Source organism: Rhinichthys klamathensis, unplaced genomic scaffold (genome assembly GCF_029890125.1).
Source record: "Rhinichthys klamathensis goyatoka isolate OS25496 unplaced genomic scaffold, OSU_Roscu_1.1 h1tg000029l_1, whole genome shotgun sequence".
In the NCBI taxonomy this organism is placed as follows: Eukaryota; Metazoa; Chordata; class Actinopteri; order Cypriniformes; family Leuciscidae; genus Rhinichthys; species Rhinichthys klamathensis.
The window spans coordinates 3476924-3498412 of NW_026606579.1; the positions used below are offsets into that span (position 1 = coordinate 3476924).

General features: G+C 37.9%; 1 protein-coding gene across 1 annotated transcript; it reads left to right on the forward strand.

Moving 5' to 3' along the window:
• The first annotated feature begins 93 nt into the window (after positions 1-93).
• zdhhc17 (zinc finger DHHC-type palmitoyltransferase 17) lies at positions 94-20146 on the forward strand. Its single transcript, XM_056245309.1, has 17 exons — positions 94-179; positions 6180-6283; positions 6528-6650; positions 7049-7126; positions 9966-10110; positions 12021-12085; positions 12177-12339; positions 12416-12541; positions 13053-13195; positions 13302-13402; positions 16201-16325; positions 17006-17068; positions 17225-17318; positions 17551-17634; positions 17784-17941; positions 18677-18771; positions 19746-20146. The coding sequence occupies exons 1-17, from the start codon at positions 117-119 to the stop codon at positions 19882-19884; spliced, it is 1869 nt and encodes a 622-aa protein (XP_056101284.1). The 5' UTR covers positions 94-116; the 3' UTR covers positions 19885-20146.
• Positions 20147-21489: the final 1343 nt, after the last annotated feature.

Below are 21489 nucleotides of genomic sequence, written 5' to 3' on the forward strand. Positions count from 1 at the left end.
TGACCAGGTCAAATCACACGCGAGCGCGCACTGCTTCCTCGTGTGCGCGCGCGCGTCTGTGTTTATCGCCCCCTAAAAGTTTTTTCCCATGATGCTCCGCGTGGTCGAGCAGCAAGATGGCGGACGCTCTGGACGAATTTGAGAAAGAAGCTGGATGCGTCCCGATCCTCCATCCCGAGGTAAAAAACACAGCGTTTATCCAGCTGCAATCCTAAACGAAGCCGAAGTGATTTCACGTCCAGTAAAAGCGCCATTTCTACTGTTAACTTCTCACAATGAAGGAGAGGGGCTGAATCCCCCCCCACTGCTGCGTAATAGCATTGCTGCTAACGTTAGCCTTTCATATCCATAGATTTAATTTTTATTTTTCGCTTCATCGCACGTCTAATCACATGTTTTAAGACATGGGTGCTTTTTTATTCCATATTGTGCAATGACACACGTGACATTAGGATATTACAGAAGTATTTTCAGTGTGTTGTGCTGCGTTTGCGTCTAAATGACAGACACCATTCACAAACATCATCATTTGCATCCACTTACCTTCAGATTTGAACATTAATTTTGGCTTTTTTTTTTATTAGTATGGTTTTAGTGCACTAAGAGCCTGTCTGATTCTTTTTGACTGCATTTTGGTGTTTGTTTCGCAAATGTGACAGATTTGTTTCAGAGCTGTCATTGTTGTGAGTTATTTGCAGGCTCGTAAATTTCATAAATATATTCATTAATAAATACTATTATTTGAGCCGCAATGGATGATATGCATGTTTGTATAAGGACTCATAGTGACTTTGCATTGACAGGCGAGTTTTACATGAGAGACCTATAGTTTTATTATGTGCAATAGTAGTACTCCTGACAGCTTGCTCATATGGGACCTCCTGCTGTAAATTATTCATGCTCAAACTGACTGACCTTACAGCTGATCACACACATGTAGTCTCAGTGAATGGCAATTGGCTTAAAGTCATACTAACACACGCTGACCTGTTGGAGTGAAAGGAAGCTCTCAGCAGACCTAAGCTGCTCTTTTTATTGCAATGTTTATAATTATATATTTTTCCGGTTTCACAGAAGGCTTAAGCTTAGTCCCAGATTAAAATGCATGTTTTAGCTGTCTTCACTGAAAACAACTTGTTTTATATCGTATGCACACACTGATATATCTTAAAATATGCCAGGGTCATTCATTGTTTTGTGTCAAGATGCACATCAGTAATATTTATTTTTCTAAGGCATGTTTAAAAAAGCTACTTAAATGCCCAAATTGAACTAAGGCCTAATCCTGGCTTAATCTAAGCCCTGTCTATGAAACCGGGCCATAATGTATTAATATTATAGGTTATTAATAATAAGTGGTCGACCAATACTTATGCTGATATCTGTAGAGCAGGGTTGCAAAGGCATAATACAATTTTAATAACAGACGTGCAATGAATGCTTATTTTACAAAATATACTTATGTCTTTGTAATCTAGTGTGTGTTTGCTATGTGTGCCCTGGTGTTCAGTGGGACGAGCTGGTTGATTTAGAGGCTAGAACATGAAACCATGATAGAGGTGGTGTTTTGCATGTGACTGTTTGAGAGAGAAAAAAATAGATTAGCTGTCCTTAATATCTAGCTTGTGATGCATCATCAAAAGGTTATATTATCATGTGAAGAATTGTTCCAGCCGCTCTTTTGCTGATTGTAAAAAACAAACAAACAGAAAATATAAAAATAATTCCGTTTAAAATAAATAATAATACACTGTTATCTCAGTGATTGGACTGAAAATCCCAGCAGAACAGAAAGAAACCCCTCTACTATGAAAGAGACAGTCTGTGCATTTGTCTTTCTTTAGTTATTAGTTAATCAATGCTGCTAACTAGTGGAAAGTCGACAGGGTCCAGTTGTCACCTGGTGGGCGGCAGTCATATAGTGAGCCAGCCATCTGTCCCTTACCCATCAGACCTGAGGTTTCCTCTTCAGATGATGCTCAGAGGGGTCAACGGGAAGGTGTGTGTCTGCCTTAGTCAAAAGTGTGCCATCTTGTTGGAGGGTTTGTGTGCAGCAAATGTAGTTTTGTGGCATTTCATTTTTCTGCTGTTCCGTTTTCTGTTTCTGCATTGTGGGTGTGATTTCATATGTGGTTTTGTATGTAAAAATGATGTGTGAAATCACACTACAAACAAGAAGTTACTAACTGCTCTGTAAAAAAAAAAAAAATAATCCTTGGTTATGTTAATCCTGAGATAAAAATTAAAAACAGGATTGATTCTGTTTGGCTGTCAATGTTTTCATTCTTCATAATCTGGAAAAAATCGCTCTGAAAAGGATTCCAACAATATCGTTCCTCTGTGTTGTTATCGTTATAGTTGTGGTGTGGACTCTGCTATTCTTTAACAATTTTATAACTACATCTTTATTATTATTGGTGTTATTAGTGTGAATGGGCCTTTATTGTGATGCATTGCCTTGACTGTGTGAATATAATTTCATAATGGCTGTTGACGGTCAGTCCAGACATGTGTTTATGGACGTTGACATGAACTAAAGATATAAATGGCAGCGTAATTAACCGCATTAACAGAAGCTTTTGATAAAGCACACACTCTCCAGAGCAAGATCTTAAGCTGCGTTTACACTGCCACAATGTTTTTGATTTTTTCTGACACAGATCGGAATTTGTTGCACACGTGTAAACACAAAAATCTGATTTTTTCTTTTCTTTGAACTTATCCATGCTGGCAAATAGTCGACGTGAATAATATAAATCCTTTTAGTATGGCCATTCAAAACCCGAGGGCCAACCATGTCGCATAGTAAAGGAATCATCACAGACTCATGTTGTGCTTAATGTAAATGTAAACACAGGATTAATATATAAACACATTAATCCTGGATTAATGTAAACACAGATATCGGATACCAGTCGTGTCTAAAGTGAATGTAAACAGACTGGGACAAAAAATCAGATGATATGGTCAAGAGATCTGATCTGTACATTAAGAATGGCAGCCTAAAAGTCTTCCTGTAGTAATAGGAAGCCAAGCATCTCAGTATGTGTCACATGGTCTCACAGATGCTGTAAGCGCTTGTTTCCTCACTGGCAGGAGGAACATTAGGCCCGTATTGAATTAGACCAACTGTTCTGAAACCAGGCACAAAAATATTGAATGAAACGACCAAACGCCTTTCTAAAGGCCTGCCGGTGGTGCTAAATCTCCCAACTGCTCGCTTTATCAGTTTCGCTCTGTTTGGTGGTCTGAACTGGTGGGATGTCTTGCAAAGCATTATTGTTTTTGCTAATTCTACATGTGATATATAACACATCTGAGTGTCCTTTCACACTGATCACTGTGAATTAAGGAGGATCCGAGACATTCAGCTCAGGATTGCTCATGAGATCTGTTTCTCTGATCGCTTAACTGGAATATAAAAACCTGTATTATTAACACTAATGCCATGCGTATGACTAATAGATGTGGATTAAGTGCACATCTTCTAGCGGTGAGCTCCTCAGTTCAGCCCACCCTGCTGTAATGTCACTATTACCGTGGTATTACCATGCTTTTGAAAGTAACAGTATACTGTACTGACAAATATGTATACATTTAAAATATAAGCTGAATAGTGGTTGACCGATATATCGGTATGGCTGATATATCAGCAGATATTTGGCATTTAATTCATTTTTAATCAATCCAATAAGTTTTTCTGGTTTCTTAAAATCCTTTATTTCAAACTATGCTGTGCTATATCCAGTTTGCCGTTTTGTTATAATCATGTCATATGTCACTGTTTACGTATGTCAAATTTGAGGTTTTTGATCAAGTTAAAACTTTTATTCCCCATATTGATTCATTTAACAATTGTTTCTAATTTAGTAAATATGTACAATACATCTAAATTTAATTGCAGCATTTAAAGCAAATTAAATAGTGTAATATCATTTATATTGGATGTCATCGGCCATCAAAAATAATGTTTAAAACATTGTCATATTACCGTAGTACATTACATTTTATTTTGGTGAGTGGCATCCGGTTATCATAATGCAAATAATGTGGTTTTAATCATATTTTTGGAAAAAAAAATTCTTTTTTTCTTTTTTCTCTCGATTAAATTGTGAGTCAAGTAAAGGTTCAAATTCGTGGTGGATATTGCTTCTGGTTCATTTGTTGAGAGCACTGCATTATTGGAAATGCGGAAGACAATATTTATTTACCATAGTCAAATCGTAGGTAGTTATACATTCAATATATTTTTGACTTATTGAATTTTTCCAGCTGCTTTATGCTTGGTGGCTGTATACTGTGATGGATCATCATCTCAGTACTTGTACATTGTGCTTACTGTTGGACTGACCTCTGACCTATTGGAGAGCCTTTTAGACATGAAGATTTGACTCGGATGTCAATTTATATCCCCTTCACGCAGATTCTCTCATTCTGGATGCTTTGCTGGAGGGTAACTGTGGCATTCAGATAATCTCACTGGGCTTTCCTCTGGAAGTGTGGAGTCATGTGGCTGCTCGCTGAATCTTTGTGTTGATAAAATGAGTGTCAGATCAGCCTTCGATACAGAGACTGAATGCATGTCAGTGTTTATGAAGGTAATAATTACAGACCCACATGGAGAGACAGGGCTTCATATGTAGTGTTTGTGGGTGCAAGTGTGAAGCATGATTGTGCTGATAAAAGTTTAAACACAAGGCTTTATTACTGACCTGTGTTACTCTGTCCAGCTGTTTACTCCTTACCAATGGATTTGTTTAGTCCTCAATATAGAAGACTTTTATTTTAGGGATTAAATGCTACCGATTATGAATGCATACTGTCATCTTTATATGTGAATCTCTGGCCAGTGTGTGCATGTCTCATCTCTGCTGGCCTGGCATTTCTCTGACACACACACACACACACACACACACACACACACACACACACACACACACACACACACACACACACACACACACAGGGGGAGCTCGGTGTGTTTGCCAGGACTCCCCTGTGTCCTGAGTGTTTTCTGTTTGCCCTTTGCATCTGTTTCAAGCTTTTGTTAGAAGGAATCTAATTTTACTGTGTTTTTACACATCTAATTGAATTTTCTGGTGTGTAAAACTGTAAACTGTGTTTTTCTGAAGAGTAACAACTAGTCTGATATTATTTTATTGAGGACTTTTCCTATGATTGTGGTTTATAATTATAAAGTATAGTATATTATTGGTTTAAAACAAAAGGTTTATATACATAGATTTTTTGTTGTCTTGTCACATTTTATTTTTGGATTTGCATTTTCAATGTTAATTTGGAGGGACAATTCTGGACAAAATCTGAATTTATAAAGTAGACAAAGATATTAAAAAAATGAACAAACAAGGGGCAGGCCTGCGGTAGTTGAGTTGTCTCTGAGCGGTGGAAATAAAAAATAAAAAATGTTATAGAATTAATAAATACAGGTTTCCTAAAAATAAATGTTAATGGAAAAGTGAAAAGGATATTGACGAAGGTTTGTGTCAAAATGGCTCGGGTGATTTTTGGGGTTTCTACCGGACATCAGCATCCCCTGGGCCTTTAATACAATAGACAGACCCTCCCCACCAATCAATAGAGCTGAAGCTTCTGGACATCTGCTGGTCATCAAACACCCCCTGACCTGAGCGTCAGCAGCACACGCAGTCTCAGGGGTTATTAGTCTAATTATAATGTTAGACAAAGTTAATAGACAAAAACAGGTCAGAAACATTTTCTGCCTTCTTGCTGATATTATGATATGAGTATTAAACAGACTGTTTTTTACTGCTGTACCTTTAAGATGATGCATAAATAGCTGTTTGTTATGATTAGCTAACCTCTGCATGAACTGGAAAGGGGTTGATATGTAAATGTGGGCGGTCATGTTAATATGCTAATAGGAGACCTGATCAACTAATCAGTTTTTATTTTCAACTTTTTACACAACACAAACTCCTCAAAAGAGCAAGAAAATCCTGTTTTCCAGGATGCGGCCCCTTTAAAAGCACCTTTCAGTTTTATTTCAGCAGTGTGTGTTTGAGTGAGATGTCACCATGGAGACTGACCGTATATAAGACACGTCGTGTCCAAGATCCTCTGTGTCATCCATCACTCATCCTTCTATCCGTTTGCTCTAGAGATGATAGAGATGAACTGACTATCTTTCTCTCCCACAGGAAATTAAAACCCCGAGTCACTATAGCCATGGCTACAGCGAGAGCGTTAGCCGCAAGAGCCACGTGGACGACTACAGCACTTGGGACATCGTCAAAGCCACTCAGTGAGTCTACACACACACACACACACACACACACACACACACATATCCATCTACGCAAATAACCCTTTCCCAGAAACATCTAGATAAAAAATCATCCGAAAGACATCAATTGAGCAGCCTGGTTCTGTCCTGTTTTGGTATTGTGAGTGAACGCAAAACACTGTACATTTGACACTATTGTTTTTGGATGTTTCTCTAGTGCTTGTGTGTTTTATTGTGTAATTTGAGCTGTTTGTGTGTTCAGGTATGGCATATTCGAGCGCTGCCGTGAGCTGGTGGATGCCGGATATGACGTGCGTCAGCCGGATAAAGAAAATGTCACACTCCTGCATTGGGCGGCAATTAACAACCGCATAGACTTGGTCAAGTACGTATCTGTCTGTGTCTTATTTGCTTATTGTATACACATTCCCCTTCCTTTCCTGGATCTGAGAATTTTCCTAGCTAGCTTCTCCCCTCCCGTTATTAAGACACCACATACACAGAGGAATAGATAGTTATTACTCTCAGCATTCAGACGAGCAAAGAAGCACAACCAGTTTGAAATTTCCATTACAGTGTGTGTGTGTGTGGGTGTGTGGCTGTGTGTGGCTGTGTGTTTGTACGCGTGTGCAGATCCTCCAATTAATGAGAGCTTGCTCTGTCGCAGTCATTCACTTTACGCTGCTCTCTTTTGTAACAGACGTTTAGCTGTATGATAAAGCCTAGATGTCTCACTTCAGAAGTCCACTCATTTCCTGAACGCTGTCTGTCTGCTCTTCATAGGCATTACATATCTAAAGGTGCCATAGTTGACCAGCTGGGAGGAGATCTCAACTCTACGCCACTACACTGGGCTACAAGGTGACTTATTGCAGAACAACCACTATATACTATACACTGCTTACTATTTATCAAACTATTAATTAATACACTAAAATGTTGTTGAACTTTCTGGTTCATTCATCACACTGGACATGGAAGCTCAAGTTGAGCACATTCAGTGTTGTGTTATTGTTAACTTGAACTAAAACTAAAAGCATTTTCTGTAAGTGGAATAAAGCTGAAATAAAATATTAAATATTAGTTCACCCCAAAATTTAAAAATCATCATGTTGTTCCAAACCCGTAAGACTTTCACTCATCATTGAAACACAAAATGAAGATATTATAATTAAATCAGGCAGATTTCTGTCCCTCCATTGACAGCGACGCAACTACCTCTTTAAAGGAGCTGTATGTAAGAAATTTATTTCAATTAATCATAAAATGGCCCTGATATGTCACTAGACATTAAGAAATCATGTACATTTTAAATACTTATATCACTGACAACAGTTGTCCGGCCAGCATATTGTCATTTAAAAAGTGCAGTTGCAGCCCTCAACTGATGTTGATGTTGTCATGTTGTGTTTTGGTCTGATGCTCCACCCTCCACCTATCTACCAATCACGAAGTCAGTAGTGTTGCAGCATCCGGGTTGCCAGCTCTGCTCTAGTTACCACAGCTGCAGCTCGTCACGTTCCTGCGGGATCCTGCAGCCTATCTGGCAACCTCGAGTCAGGGAGGAGGGGGAGGGGATACACCGCTCTACAGTAATTTGAAAGTGATTGCAGTGCCAGTTTTGGCCACAATCTTACATACAGCTCCTTTAACGCCTCAAAAAGTTCATAAAGAGATCGTAAAACTAACTAATCCATTTGAATGGAGTGCTTTAGCCCAAATTTGCAGAAGAGACAGTATTGCTTTATATGATGAGCAGATTTATTTTAGGCTTTTATTTACATATAAGCATTCTTCAACTCACACATCAGTTATGGTGAAAATTTGGACTGAACCGGATTAATATGGATTAGTTTTACAATCTCTTTATTAAGTTTTTGAAGTGTCACTTGCGTAGCTGTCAGTGGAGGGACAGAAATCACTCAGGTTTCATCAAAAAGATCTTCATTTGTGTTATGAAGAAGATGAACAAAGTCTTATGGGTTTGGAACAGCATGAGAGTGAGTAATTAATGACTTTTTTTCATATTTGAGTGAACTAACCCTTTAAGGTGAATTATTGAATTGAAATTTTTTTAAATTACAAAAACTAATAAAAGTTAAAGCTAAGCGGATACAAATAAAAGGACAAAAGCACATAATATTACTATAAATTAAACTAAAATTGAAATGAACTGAAAATATAAAAATGAAAGCTAATTCAAAATATAAAAAAATACTTTAATAGTATATTTATACTAAATTGCATGAGTGTGATTTGTTGTATACTGCAGATTTCATATAAATTGGTAGGTATCAAAGTATACAGTTTACCTGCATCAAATACATGCAAGTATTAAATTCATACTGTGCATACTAGGGGTTGAACCGACTAGTCGATTAGTCGACTAGTCGACCTTAATGAAATACCGCGACGCTTTAAGCTTGACGTCGACTAGTCGCGTTGATCATGTGACACTATGATTGCGCTAATTTTGATACTAACATGTTGCAGACATGCATTGTTGCATTGGTACATCAAGTGTGTGTAAATACTTTACTAACCTAACACTAGATATTGTTGAAAACGAAAGTAAAAGCATGACGCACGCTCACTGTTTTACCGGAAATGAGAGTTCAGTATCTTTATTAAAATCATTAAAACAATTTTTTTTCATTTATTTATTTAAACATATTAATGATGTAGCTAATTCACCCGCAATTAATTGGAGTATTACTTGGATCTTCGCATCACTAAGGCGCAGATGTGAATTTATAGCTTTTTTTCCCTTTTCTTTTTTCTTTTCATCCTAAATGATGATGTAACTGCGGGCTGTTTACACCTGGCCACTTCATGTGTTTCTGTGATCTGATAGCTATCCGATCGTGAAAAGACCAGGTGTAAATGCCCTCCGAAACGCACTCGAGACGGATTTAAATCCGATCGTTCACACCGCTTCAGGAGGAGGTCTGGGCCGCTTAACAGACGAAACTGGACAAGTGTAAATGCATCTGGTTGTTGAAACCACATATGTAAATTGGACTTCTCCCAACAATGCTAAAAATAAACGTGTGAGAGCGTATTATAGCGATGTTAAAGCTATGGCAACACGCATCGCCTCAGATGAGCAGCTCGAGCATCTATTCATCAAGCCAACGTGCAAACTATCGCATCACAGTGAAAGTAAGTCACAGACGCTTAACACACAATCATCTTCATTAAAAGTAAAGAAACAAAATGATCTTACCAGTGCTGTCTCTCTTATTGCGGTCTTTGATTTTGAAATTAGCTGATGATCAATAAAATGCAGCTCATTATTGTTGCTTTCGGTTGTTTGAAGATTGGATTTATATTTGTTTTGCGAAAACATATTTATGTGACCAGGTGTAGGCTAAATGGAATCATTTTGATAAAACAGATCAGTAAAAAAACATGAAGTGTCCAGGTGTAAACGGCCCCATTATGAGCTGTCTGTCAGCATCTGTATAATTTTCTGTTAATTAATTGCAAATTGTGGCGTGTTGCAAAGCAGTCCCATCTCTTGTGTTTTTATGAATGACGTCATTGACTAGTCGACGTCGACTCGACTTTGATGTCATAACAGTCGACTTCAAAAAATCTGAAGTCGTTCAACCCCTAGTGCATACTGTAAGGTAGAGTGTGTGATGTTTTATTAATTAAGTCTGTGAATGACACCTCTCGTCCGCTCTCTCTCCTACAGACAGGGCCATCTCTCCATGGTGGTGCAGTTAATGAAATATGGTGCTGATCCGTCTCTCATCGATGGGGAGGGTTGCAGTTGTGTGCATCTGGCCGCTCAGTTTGGACACACCTCCATTGTGGCTTACCTTATTGCCAAGGGACAGGTACGCTTGTTTATATAAAGCCTCCCCAAAAAAAGGTTCTGTGTGACGCTGGTCTCATCAAAACCAAAGCCAGTCAGAATATCTTTGATTATCTTGTAGCTATTTTGAGCCAACGAGATTTCCGTGTGGGCGGAGCTACCCAGGAAAACATGACGAAAATAAAGTAACCATCAAAATGTCTCATCCAGGGCTCGTCAGTGCTACTGTTTCATTTGCATTTGCGATTAAAAAAGATGTGTGCGAATAAAGGTTTATGAAATTTAAGGGCATAAAAAGTCTCAAATAGCCTTAATGGATGTTAATGTGCATTTTTTATCTCCTGCATCTTTTTGGATCAACATCCAGCAATGCTTAAAGGAGAACTCCGGCGCAAAATGAACCTTTGGTCTAATTACACATTGTTACCTAGTCAACCGTTATCTGAGATTTGTTTTCATGATTATCGAATGTAAATAGTTTTATCTCTAAAAACAGTTTAGCCTATAAAGCTAGTATAACGCTAGTATATTGGGCATAGATCAATGACAAATAAAAATCGCTTGTTAATACCACTAACAAGGCTGAAAATAGCCCCACACTAACACGGTAGCATAATGAGGGTCCCTACCTTCAAACCGAAGCATTGAGAACTTTGTCAGTGTCCAGACAGTTTAATAAGAAGATATTTAATACATACAGTCAACTTCGCGTATACAGGCAGGAGCCATCTTTGAAATACAGCCTTTACCAGTCGATCTACGAACGCCGATCCAAGCCTGCTGTTCGCGCTCACCTTATCACAACTTATAGCTCGTTCACATCTCACCAGCGCACTTGGATGGCGTTCGTAGATCGACTGGTAGAGACTGTATTTCAAAGATGGCTTCTGCCTGTATACGCGAAGTTGACTGTATGTTTAAAATATCTTCTTATTAAACTGTCTGGACACTGACAAAGTTCTCAATGCTTCGGTTTGAAGGTAGGGACCCTCATTATGCTACCGTGTTAGTGTGGGGCTATTTTCAGCCTTGTTAGTGGTATTAACAAGCGATTTTTATTTGTCATTACACTATGCCCAATATACTAGCGTTATACTAGCTTTATAGGCTAAACTGTTTTTAGAGATAAAACTATTTACATTCGATAATCATGAAAACAAATCTCAGATAACGGTTGACTAGGTAACAATGTGTAATTAGACCAAAGGTTCATTTTGCGCCGGAGTTCTCCTTTAAGCATAAAATAGGAGTCCCAGTGTATTTCGGGCCTGTTTAAGTCATGCGTTATGCATACAGAGTTTTTCTTCTGGTTGTTATAATTGGTATATTGGAGACAAAATAAACAGAATCTGCCATTTTATTGAATAAACTCTTTTAGCTTCTGTCTGGGTGAACCCATCACAGGAAGGAAAGGCTAAGAACTTTATTTAACACACATTATATAATATATAGATTTTAGTAATACTGGCACAATAATCTGTTAATTAAATACGCACAGTTATATATAGTTTAAAGTAGGCCTATACATATTTATATAGTTATTAAATACAGTTTGAAGCAGAAATATTTTAAAGCCTAGTTTACTTTTTGCATTCTAATAAATGTAATAATTTTGTCATAAATGTCTTCATGTATCCCTTTATTAAGGAAAAACATATTGTTTGATAGTTTTTTATTGTGCCCCTCAATGCGCTGCTAAATATTTAAAGTTCGGGGAACACGTGCTCCTCACTTGCACTTAATACTCTTTATTAAAATGTAAAAGAATCTATGCATTATATGATGCTTTTTGTCCTGCTTAGTCCATTTCAGCCTGCAGGGGGCATTTATGACATTTCTGTCCACAGCAGTTTGACCTCTAGGAAAGAGATTACATGAACCCATTGCATTTGATCTCAGCCTGATCCTACTTTTATGTTTTATTTTCTCCAGGATGTAGATATGATGGATCAGAATGGCATGACCCCTTTGATGTGGGCGGCTTATCGGACGCACAGGTGTGTGTGTGTGTGTGTGAGAGGAAATGTTTTCATTTGCCATTGTTCAAATGTAAAGCTAATAGGTGTGATCTTCTGCGTTCTGCCGCAGTGTTGACCCGACACGGCTGTTGCTGACGTTTAATGTGTCGGTGAATCTGGGTGATAAATATCATAAGAACACGGCTCTGCACTGGGCGGTTCTGGCCGGAAACACCACGGTCATCAGTCTGCTGCTGGACGCCAATGCTAACGTCGATGCACAGAACATCAAGGTAAAGTCCAGACGGCCACACCAGCACACTGAAATGATGTGTGTACATGACATCTGATAATATTTGTCGGTGGCAGGGGGAGACGCCGCTGGATCTGGCCAAACAGAGGAAAAATGTGTGGATGATAAATCATTTGCAGGAGGCCAGACAGGCCAAAGGTTACGACAGCCCCTCGTACCTGAAACGACTCAAAATGGACAAGGTAAAGCAACTGAAAGATTTGTCCTGCTGTGCAATCACTTGACATTAAGGAGAAATCAAATTGTAATGAATGTTGAATGATGCAGACTCAGTATCTGAAGGCAGGAAAACACAACATGACTTTTACACCAATTTCTGCCCCTATTTGTAGTCTGGACGAGTTGCCGAAAGTCAGAGCCGCTTTTAAAAAAAAAATTTAAGCCTATGGAGTTAGATTCACAAAAGATTCTTAAGAATAAAATTCAGTAAAAAATATTCAGAATAAAAATATTCTGGGGGCCATTAAAACAGTGCTCACTTATGATTATTACGTTAATCCGTAGGCAACGCAAACTTTGAGGCATTTGACCCCATCATTTTCAGAAAGAAAAAAAGATATTTGAGAGCTTAAAAATGCGAGATTTACACTTAAAAAAATTCTTACGAACTTCTTAGAATTGAACTTAACCTTTTTCTTAAGAAGATTTTTTGTGAACCTGGCCCCAGACTTTGACTTCTGTGTCTGTTCGCAGGAGTTCAGGCAGAAGGTGATGTTGGGAACTCCGTTCATGGTGATTTGGTTGGTGGGATTTATCGCCGATCTGGACATTGACTCTTGGCTCATCAAGGGTGTGATGTATGCAGCGGTGTGGCTCGTCGTGCAGTTCCTTTCCAAGTATGACGTGCATGCCATTATAGCCATCTGTGGTGCTGCTCAGGCTTTTAATGGATTCTGATGTGAGTGTGGACCATCATGGCTAACATTTCGTCTCTGTTTCTAGGTCTTTCTTTGATCACTCCATGCATAGCGCTCTTCCTCTGGGCATCTATATGGCCACTAAGTTCTGGATGTACATCACCTGGTTTTATTGGTTCTGGAACGATATCCTTTTCAGTCGCTCCATCATTTACTTCACTTCCTGTGCTGTCAGTTTGTTGATCATGATATGGAATTGATGCAACCTAAATAAGTTGATACAATCCACTTAATCGCAATATTGTATTCCAAAAAAATCTGTATTATCCAGAGTGACTCACATAAGCATCCATTTGTCTATTAGAGCGGCATGATCGCGATTAAAACACCCACACCATCTTATTCCTAAATGACGACTATTAAACCTTTGACAAGTCACAGCAAACATTCAAATAATAAAAAAAATTTGTTACAATAATTCAAATTATCGCCAAAGTACTGAGATAAACAATTATGCTTAGAATATAAACACTGGTGTCTACAGAAGCGATCGAAATAGAGCAAATCACCTTTTGAAAGTAACTTGACGCTTCAAATAAAGATTGTATAAATCAGTCGTTACACCAGTCGCCACATCATCCAACTGTTAAACAATTATTTTTCTTTGAATCATTCATTCAAGAGATTTGTTCAAAAATGCTGTTTCATTCAGTAGTCTTTGCGAGTCATTGAATCATTCATCTTTCACCATTCAAACCAATTTTCTTTAAGTAATTGATTCAAATGAATTAGATATTTTTTAAATATCTTGCAGCTGCTAACATTTTGTCAGAACCTCTAGTAAATTACATGTTTTGTTTTTCTTTTCAAATTCCTCGTGCAAGAATCATGATCTCTATTTTAAAAAAAAAAGAAAAAAAATGTGTTTGTTAATTTCTCCAGAATCGTGCAGCTCTAATGTGTATCTGTTCATTGACTCAATGAGCATCTGAATAAGAACGCTGACACAGCAGGAAAACCAAACATCTTCTCTCTTTATCTGTCTTAGTTGTTTTCCCTGCATGAAACTTAAATCTGCGTCACTGAATTGACCCAGTTTATATGGCTATATCTCACTTTTCAATGTTGAAAGGTCTGAATCTGGTAGAGAAGCTCACAAGACCTTTGTTTAAACGTTCTCTTGATGCGATGAACCTAATGAAAGGAACCGAGGATAGAGATGGGAAGTTTAGCCGTATGCTTCAATGTCTGACATATTTTTTTGTCCGTTTGCACTTTTTTTATTTTAAACAACATAAACCGAGATGAAAATATCCATAATTCGCCCACGGTTGTCTGGAGCTGATTTGTTTCAAGTTGTGTTGTAACATTGGATTGATGTTTCATACTGTGAAACTCTGGGCACATGCATCATCTTTGACAGATTTAACATGGATATGGCTATTTTTACGTGGAATCAGGAGTGACTCACACAATAAATGTAGTGAAATTGACACTTTAAGTGATATTGTGTGGGTGAGAGGGGAGCTGGACGGCTTCACAGTATATAGTGTGCAACGGTAGAAATGTCTCGTCAATGTGAGATTATGCTACACCATATATCTGCTAGATATATCTATTGAATTGAGAGAGAGAGAGAGACAAAAGAAAAGTTTAGCAAAGTAATGCAATTCAAAATATTGAGTGTCTTTTGGTTCGTGCCCATCAGTTTTATCAAAAAGTAATAATAATCAAAATTAGATGAAGGGCTTATCATTTTTAAGTATTTATTTAGCTGGAATATCCAAAAATCAGGCATTTCTACTTGGTTATTTAATAAAAAATAAACACTTTTTTTGTTACATTTCCAGCAAAAACAACATTGTGCTATAAATGGTCACTGTGATATATAATTATTACTCATACTGTGATATAAGATTCTGTTCACGACTCCCACCGTGGTGTGAGAGAGATCTAGTACAAACACAAGAAAGCCGAGCTCTTGTCTGGTAATGACACATGTTGCATTTCTATGTTTATGCTGCTGTCAAATAGCAGGAAAACAGGATTTCTGCCCAAAGCTGAAGCATTTCCTCCTCTTTTGAAGGAACCACTCAAGACGTGACTCATGTCTGGATGTGCTTATTGAGTGAAGCTGCTGAAATGTGGTTTGTGTGGCTCTGTGCTGTAATTGGAGGTTGTGGAGTGATGTTTAGTGCGCACAGAACCGCAATGTGTCCAGGTGTGTCTCCAGAGCTCAGGAATAGAAACAATACACTCAAACCCTGCAGCTAAAAAAATCAGATCAAGAGCTCTGGGTGGATCCGTTTCCCTCTCGCCCTTATCATCCGACAATAGAGCATCTCCTCAGAGGATTGAGCTTTTTTCCTGCTGTAATTGTTGCCCGTGTGCAGCTCGGCTCAGCGAAAACACCGACCCACTTACAGAAGAAACAGATTTTCTGCATTTGTGGGTGTCACTCTTTTTAGACAGTATGTCCTTTAATTTTCTCTGGTTGGAGGCGTTGCATTTCAGATGTCAAACAGGAAATGGTACTTTTTTGATGGAATAATTCATTGAAATGTTCCAGCTCAGAATTCCACGCAACTTTCAGTCTCAATTTATAAATTCTTTTGTCAGATTGTTGTGTTTTGTAAGATAGAAAGTAATTTTCATGAAATATCTCATCTTGCGACTTTTTATAAGAATCTTGAATTTGTATGTCTTAAAAACATCACAAGTTAGATGGACTGAGTACTAGTTATTATTCCCACATTCAGTCTTTGTTTTGTGATTGAATCATTCTTTAGAATAGGTTATTTTCGCTTAATCATTTGAACCAGTTCACAAAATGGTCGGAACGATACATTCAAATCAGTTTGATTGACAATACATTTTTTTTTACTTTCAGCAAGTAATCACAAACGATCCTGGGAATTAATTGGCCCAAAATATTGCGAGTCCATTTGTTTCATATTAAATGAAACTTCCTTAACCCTCCACACTTCTCCCGTTTGTCACCATCCACCTGCCGTTCCTGCTCAATAGCCTGGCTCTCTTCTACAACTTTGGCAAGTCCTGGAAGTCTGACCCCGGCATCATCAAAGCATCCGAGGAGCAGAAGAAAAAGGTCAAATCTCTCACTGCAAACGAGTTCAGCTGTAATTAAAAACGTTTTAAAGTTCATCTCGAGCCGCTAAACAACCATCCAGAACACCTATAGGCCATGAGACGGGACCCCAAATTTGGGCTACCGGTACCATTTTGAGGGATTAAATTTCTTTTTGATTTTCATGAAGGTACTCATCTCTAGTGTTGGAAAATGTGTGATAGCATCCGATCCATGGTAGCTTTCATTAGAAATCAACACTTATATCATCCTACCTCAAGGTAAGGTGTTCAGTGACTACAAGAGAGAAAAATGTATCCTTTTATAATTTAAAAAATTTATTAAAAAATTTATAATTTTTTTATTATAAAAATTTATACAATTTTATAAAAAAAGTATATATTTTTTTTTATTATAAAATTTTATTAAAAAAATTATAAAATTTATTTAAAGATAAATTCATTTATCCTTTTTCTTAACATATGTTTGAAAATCGTCCTCCGTAACCAAAAACTACCTTGAATCTAATGCTATCACACATTTTTCAAATACAGGGTCATATTTCTACGCAAAAATCACCATGCGGTTTAATCCCTCAAAATGGTACCAATCAACCCTCTGTCTCACGGCCTACTATGCTTTACGCACAAGAAAGCATCACTTACATTTTCCATTTCTTTTCTCTTGTTCTCTCTATTTAGACTATAGTTGAGTTGGCAGAGACAGGCTCTCTGGATCTCAGCATATTCTGCAGCACCTGTTTGGTAATTATGACTTTTCCATTACTGCACACAACTGCTAAAACACATTCAGCACCAGTCGTCTCCTCGCGCGCTGGCCGGCGGATAACCCAACGGTCTAATTTGCATTGCAGTTTCCATCGCACATTAAACGCTCGTTTTACGACCTGTACTCCACAGATACGGAAGCCCATCAGATCGAAACACTGCGCCGTGTGCAATCGATGCATCGCCAAGTTTGATCACCACTGCCCCTGGGTAGGCAACTGCGTAGGTGAGTTTTCCAAGTCCACATTTTCCCTACTAGCCTTCCCCAACCTCACATGCTCTTCCTCCTGACATTACAATGAAAAGTCATAGATTGCTCAAATGTTCCCCCAGGAAATTCACAATAGTCAAGAAAGCTGCATCCCGTAATAGAAACCTCATATTTCTTCTAGAATAAGAAAGGGTATGAATCATTCCTTTAATTTGTCTGGTTTTCTTTCCTCATTGTTTGCGGACAGGAAGTGGAAACCACCGTTACTTTATGGGCTACCTATTCTTCCTGTTGTGTATGATCTGTTGGATGATATATGGATGCATTTGCTGTAAGTACAATTGAGTTTGCATGGTTTTGTACGAACAACGTGGCGATAAATGAATATAAACAACTTTCAGTTGCTACTATTGATTTTGCATTAGTAGCATATTTATAATCTTGATGAATTGAAAGTTTTTTTGGACTCTGTTTCTGCAGACTGGAGTGTTCACTGTGCTACCAGCTACACTAAAGATGGCTTTTGGAACTACATCACGCAGATCGCCACATGCTCGCCGTGGATGTTCTGGATGTTTCTCAACAGTGTGTTTCACTTCATGTGGGTCGCCGTGCTCATCATGTGCCAGCTCTACCAGGTGATACGCTCAAGTCTAGAGAAGCCTTCATCATCATTAAGCCCAAAGTATACTCCGGGTTTTTCGTGTACACGAGGGTCTGCGTAAAGTGCGTGTGATGCAAATTGCGTCACCAGAATAGTACGTGTGTTCTGTACATGTGCCACCTGATTTTTTTTGTTCTTTGTAAGCCCAGGTCGCACATGGGCATTGAATTTGTTTCGCACTAATCAGTTGTTCCACAAGGTGGCGACACTGGTCCGGGCCGTTGTTTCACAGTAGGAATCGAAACTAAAGAGACGGAACAGCAACAAAATACCGGAGACTGCAACAACAAAAGACGCCCGCATTGACAAGTGCTTGTGTGAGGGGGATATGAGAGAGCCACAACTTTAGTTTAAAAGAGAACCAAGACATTTTGATTCGTCATAACTTCTGGAGAAAAATAGCGCAGACACTGGACAACTTTAAAAACTTTATAGAGTCGACCGCCTGCGTTTGCGCACACTATCAAATAGAGTATACTTTAAAAAAGGCTACACGTTCGACTGTACGCACGCATAAAACAAAAAAACAACTAAGTATGCTATGGGCTTTAGACATAATAAATGCCGTCTTTTTTACAGTCTATGATCGTGACGCAAAATCCTATAACATACCTTATAGTCCAATTTTATTCATATGTTGGAATAGGTTTTGTGTGTATTTGTGGTTTGATGTGTATGTTGCTGCATTTGTTTGACTGTCTCTTGCTAGATCGCTGTTCTGGGCATCACTACAAACGAGCGAATGAACGCAAGAAGATATAAGCACTTTAAAGTTACAGCCACGTCCATCGAGAGCCCTTTCAAGTGAGTCCTTTAAACTCAGTTTATCTGAACAGAGGAGGATGGCAAATGGTTCAGTTGTCAAGCGTATTGATGTTTGTATATTCAAAATTAATCCAGTCTGTAGAATATAATCTATATGATACCCTTAGTAACTTTGTTTCTTTTCGTGCTTGTTTAGACACCAACAATTTAGAGAAAGATCCCATTAGATTAAATAAATGACCTCCAGAAATTATTAATGAATGTGTAGTTATTAAAAAAGTCTTCCATTATGGGATGGACTTTATATGATGCTTATATCTATAGAAAAAAAGGTGGATAATGGCCAATGTTTTACCAAAATATAAGTTTAATGATGACATATCGCTTTGGGTTTGGTTTTTTTCAGTGCTCATAAACTATTTAACCAAATCTCAAGAAGAAAAAAAGTTTTTATTTTTAACATTGTAGGAAGAATTGGTTTTAAACCAGTTGTTATTGAAAACTAAAACTATTAAAAACATTTGTTAATTGAAATAAAGCTGAAAAAATATATGAATATTTGATGATAAAATTAGAAATTTTGCTTTAGCAACTAACAATTACTAACTGAAATAATATTAAAGTACTTTAAAAGTAAATATTTTTAATGAACAGAAACTGATAAAAATGACAAAAGCACATAAAATTACAAACAAAAAAATATTCAACTAAAACGATAAACTGAAAATATAAAAATAAAAGCTAAATCAAATTATTTTTTAAATAATAAAATAACTGTTTGGGACACAGCATGATGATTGACTAATGTCTATAATAAATCAAATAAATAGTCAAACCTGAACATTTTTCATGAATTGGTCTCCCAATTTAGTAAAAAGTATGAACTTATCAAGGTTTGTTTAGGAAGCCGTCGTTGTTTTTGGTAAAGATAGAATTGGTCAGTTGTTTTTAAGCCAAAGACTCGTTTGTATGATTCCCAGTAGTAACGCTGCTCCTCTGTTTGTCCCGTGCAGTCACGGCTGTATGAGGAACCTCATCGATTTCTTTGAGCTGCGCTGCTGTGGTCTGCTGCGGCCCGTGGCCATAGACTGGACCTCTCAGTACACAATAGAGTACGACCAGACGTCCGGCTCAGGATACCAGCTGGTGTAGCGCGGTGAAGGAGTGAGCGAGAGGGAGAAGAGGGGAGAGGCTGCTCACCGGGACCATCCTTCACTGAGACTGCAAACCTCACCCAGTCAGGATACGCATGCTGTTATTGGTTACCGTCACCAACTCCACCCGCCCCCCCTGCCATAGACGGCACTTTGAGACGCAGGGACGTGAGGAAGAGGAGGAGTTTAATGGCTTCAGGGGTGTGTGCAGTACAACAAACTCTCCTCGATTGGTCAGCAGAGACGTTTCTGGTTTCTTTCGCACATCGACTTCCGTTTTATTTTACTTTTGTTTTCTTCCAGTGACCCTTTCCTGTTGCTTTTAAAGTGATATCAGATCTTTATCGGTCGTAAGTCCTGGTTCATCCTGGAAGAGTGTGTGTAGGAATGAGAACTAGCTTAACAGCCGCTGTGCCGTTTGTGGTTTTACGGAATCATTCTGTGAATTTTGTCGTCATTTGCTCACTCGAGATTTGAACTTTCTCTCTTTAAACACAAAGGGAGATGTTTAGAAGAATGTTCACGCTGTTCTTTTCCATACATTGAAAGTGAAAAGAGCTGCGTGATTTCTCATATTAAAAATATGCATACAGGTTTGGAACGACATGGCGGTTAGTAAATTATGACAGAACTTTTCCTTTTTAGGTGAATGATTCCTTTAAGCTGCCTTGATTTGTCCGATCATGATTCTGTATGAATGTTCTGATATTAATCATATAGACTAAAAACATTCATAAGACTAGAGAGAGCCCCTCGTTAAATAATGTGACTCACAACATATTTATTTTAACCTATTTATATAGTATTTTTCAAAGAGTTTCGGTCATTTTACGTCATTTCAGTTTTTACATTCATCATATGTATGTACATTTCCAGCATGTTTAATAGTTTAGATGGGAGAATCCTGCGAAACGTGTCAAGAACATGAACCTGGGTTATATTTCACCCTAAAATCCAAATAAATAAATGAGAAATTGTATTTTGCTTAAAGAAAATAAATCCTGTTTAATAGGTTTCCCCTTAATTCTCATTACCGTAATGCACAAAAACCACCTCCTCATTTAAACAGCAAAGTATTTTTTATTATACTGCCTTTAAATGATGCTAATTATTTTTTAAATCATTGTATTACAAAAAAAAACTGAAATACTGTATTACAATGAGAATTAGAACAAAAAATCGCCTGGATGCATTACGGTAACGAGCGCTGCGGGAGAAACGTGCTGAATTTCCATCAAAATAATGTCACGGTGCAGAACAATCTTCAGTTTCATGAAAATATACTTGATTTTGGGTTGAAATTTGAAATGTGACCTGGACGCGCTCTCGACGGGTTTACGGGATTCACCCAGATGCCCTCCGAATTTACAAGAAATAATACGCTCGTATGTGAACCTCTATTTATTATGTATGTGTAGTTTTAGGAAGTGTACACATTTAAAGTTAAAAATGCTGTTGAAAAGCCATTAAGTGGACCTGATAGCTGTACGATCTTAATGGAAGTTGCGTTTATCACGCCAGATGGGCTTCTTCCATTTGTTTTCACTTTTTTTTTTTTTTTTTTTTGGCGGCGATGATGTTTGTCTGCCTAAAAACAATGCAC

Coding starts and splice junctions, on each gene's coding strand:
- zdhhc17 (XM_056245309.1), top strand. CDS start 117: ATGGCGGACGCTCTGGACGAATTTGAGAAAGAAGCTGGATGCGTCCCG. Junction 10,111..12,020: donor ACCTTATTGCCAAGGGACAG/GTACGCTTGTTT, acceptor TATTTTCTCCAG/GATGTAGATATGATGGATCA. Junction 12,086..12,176: donor GCGGCTTATCGGACGCACAG/GTGTGTGTGTGT, acceptor GTTCTGCCGCAG/TGTTGACCCGACACGGCTGT.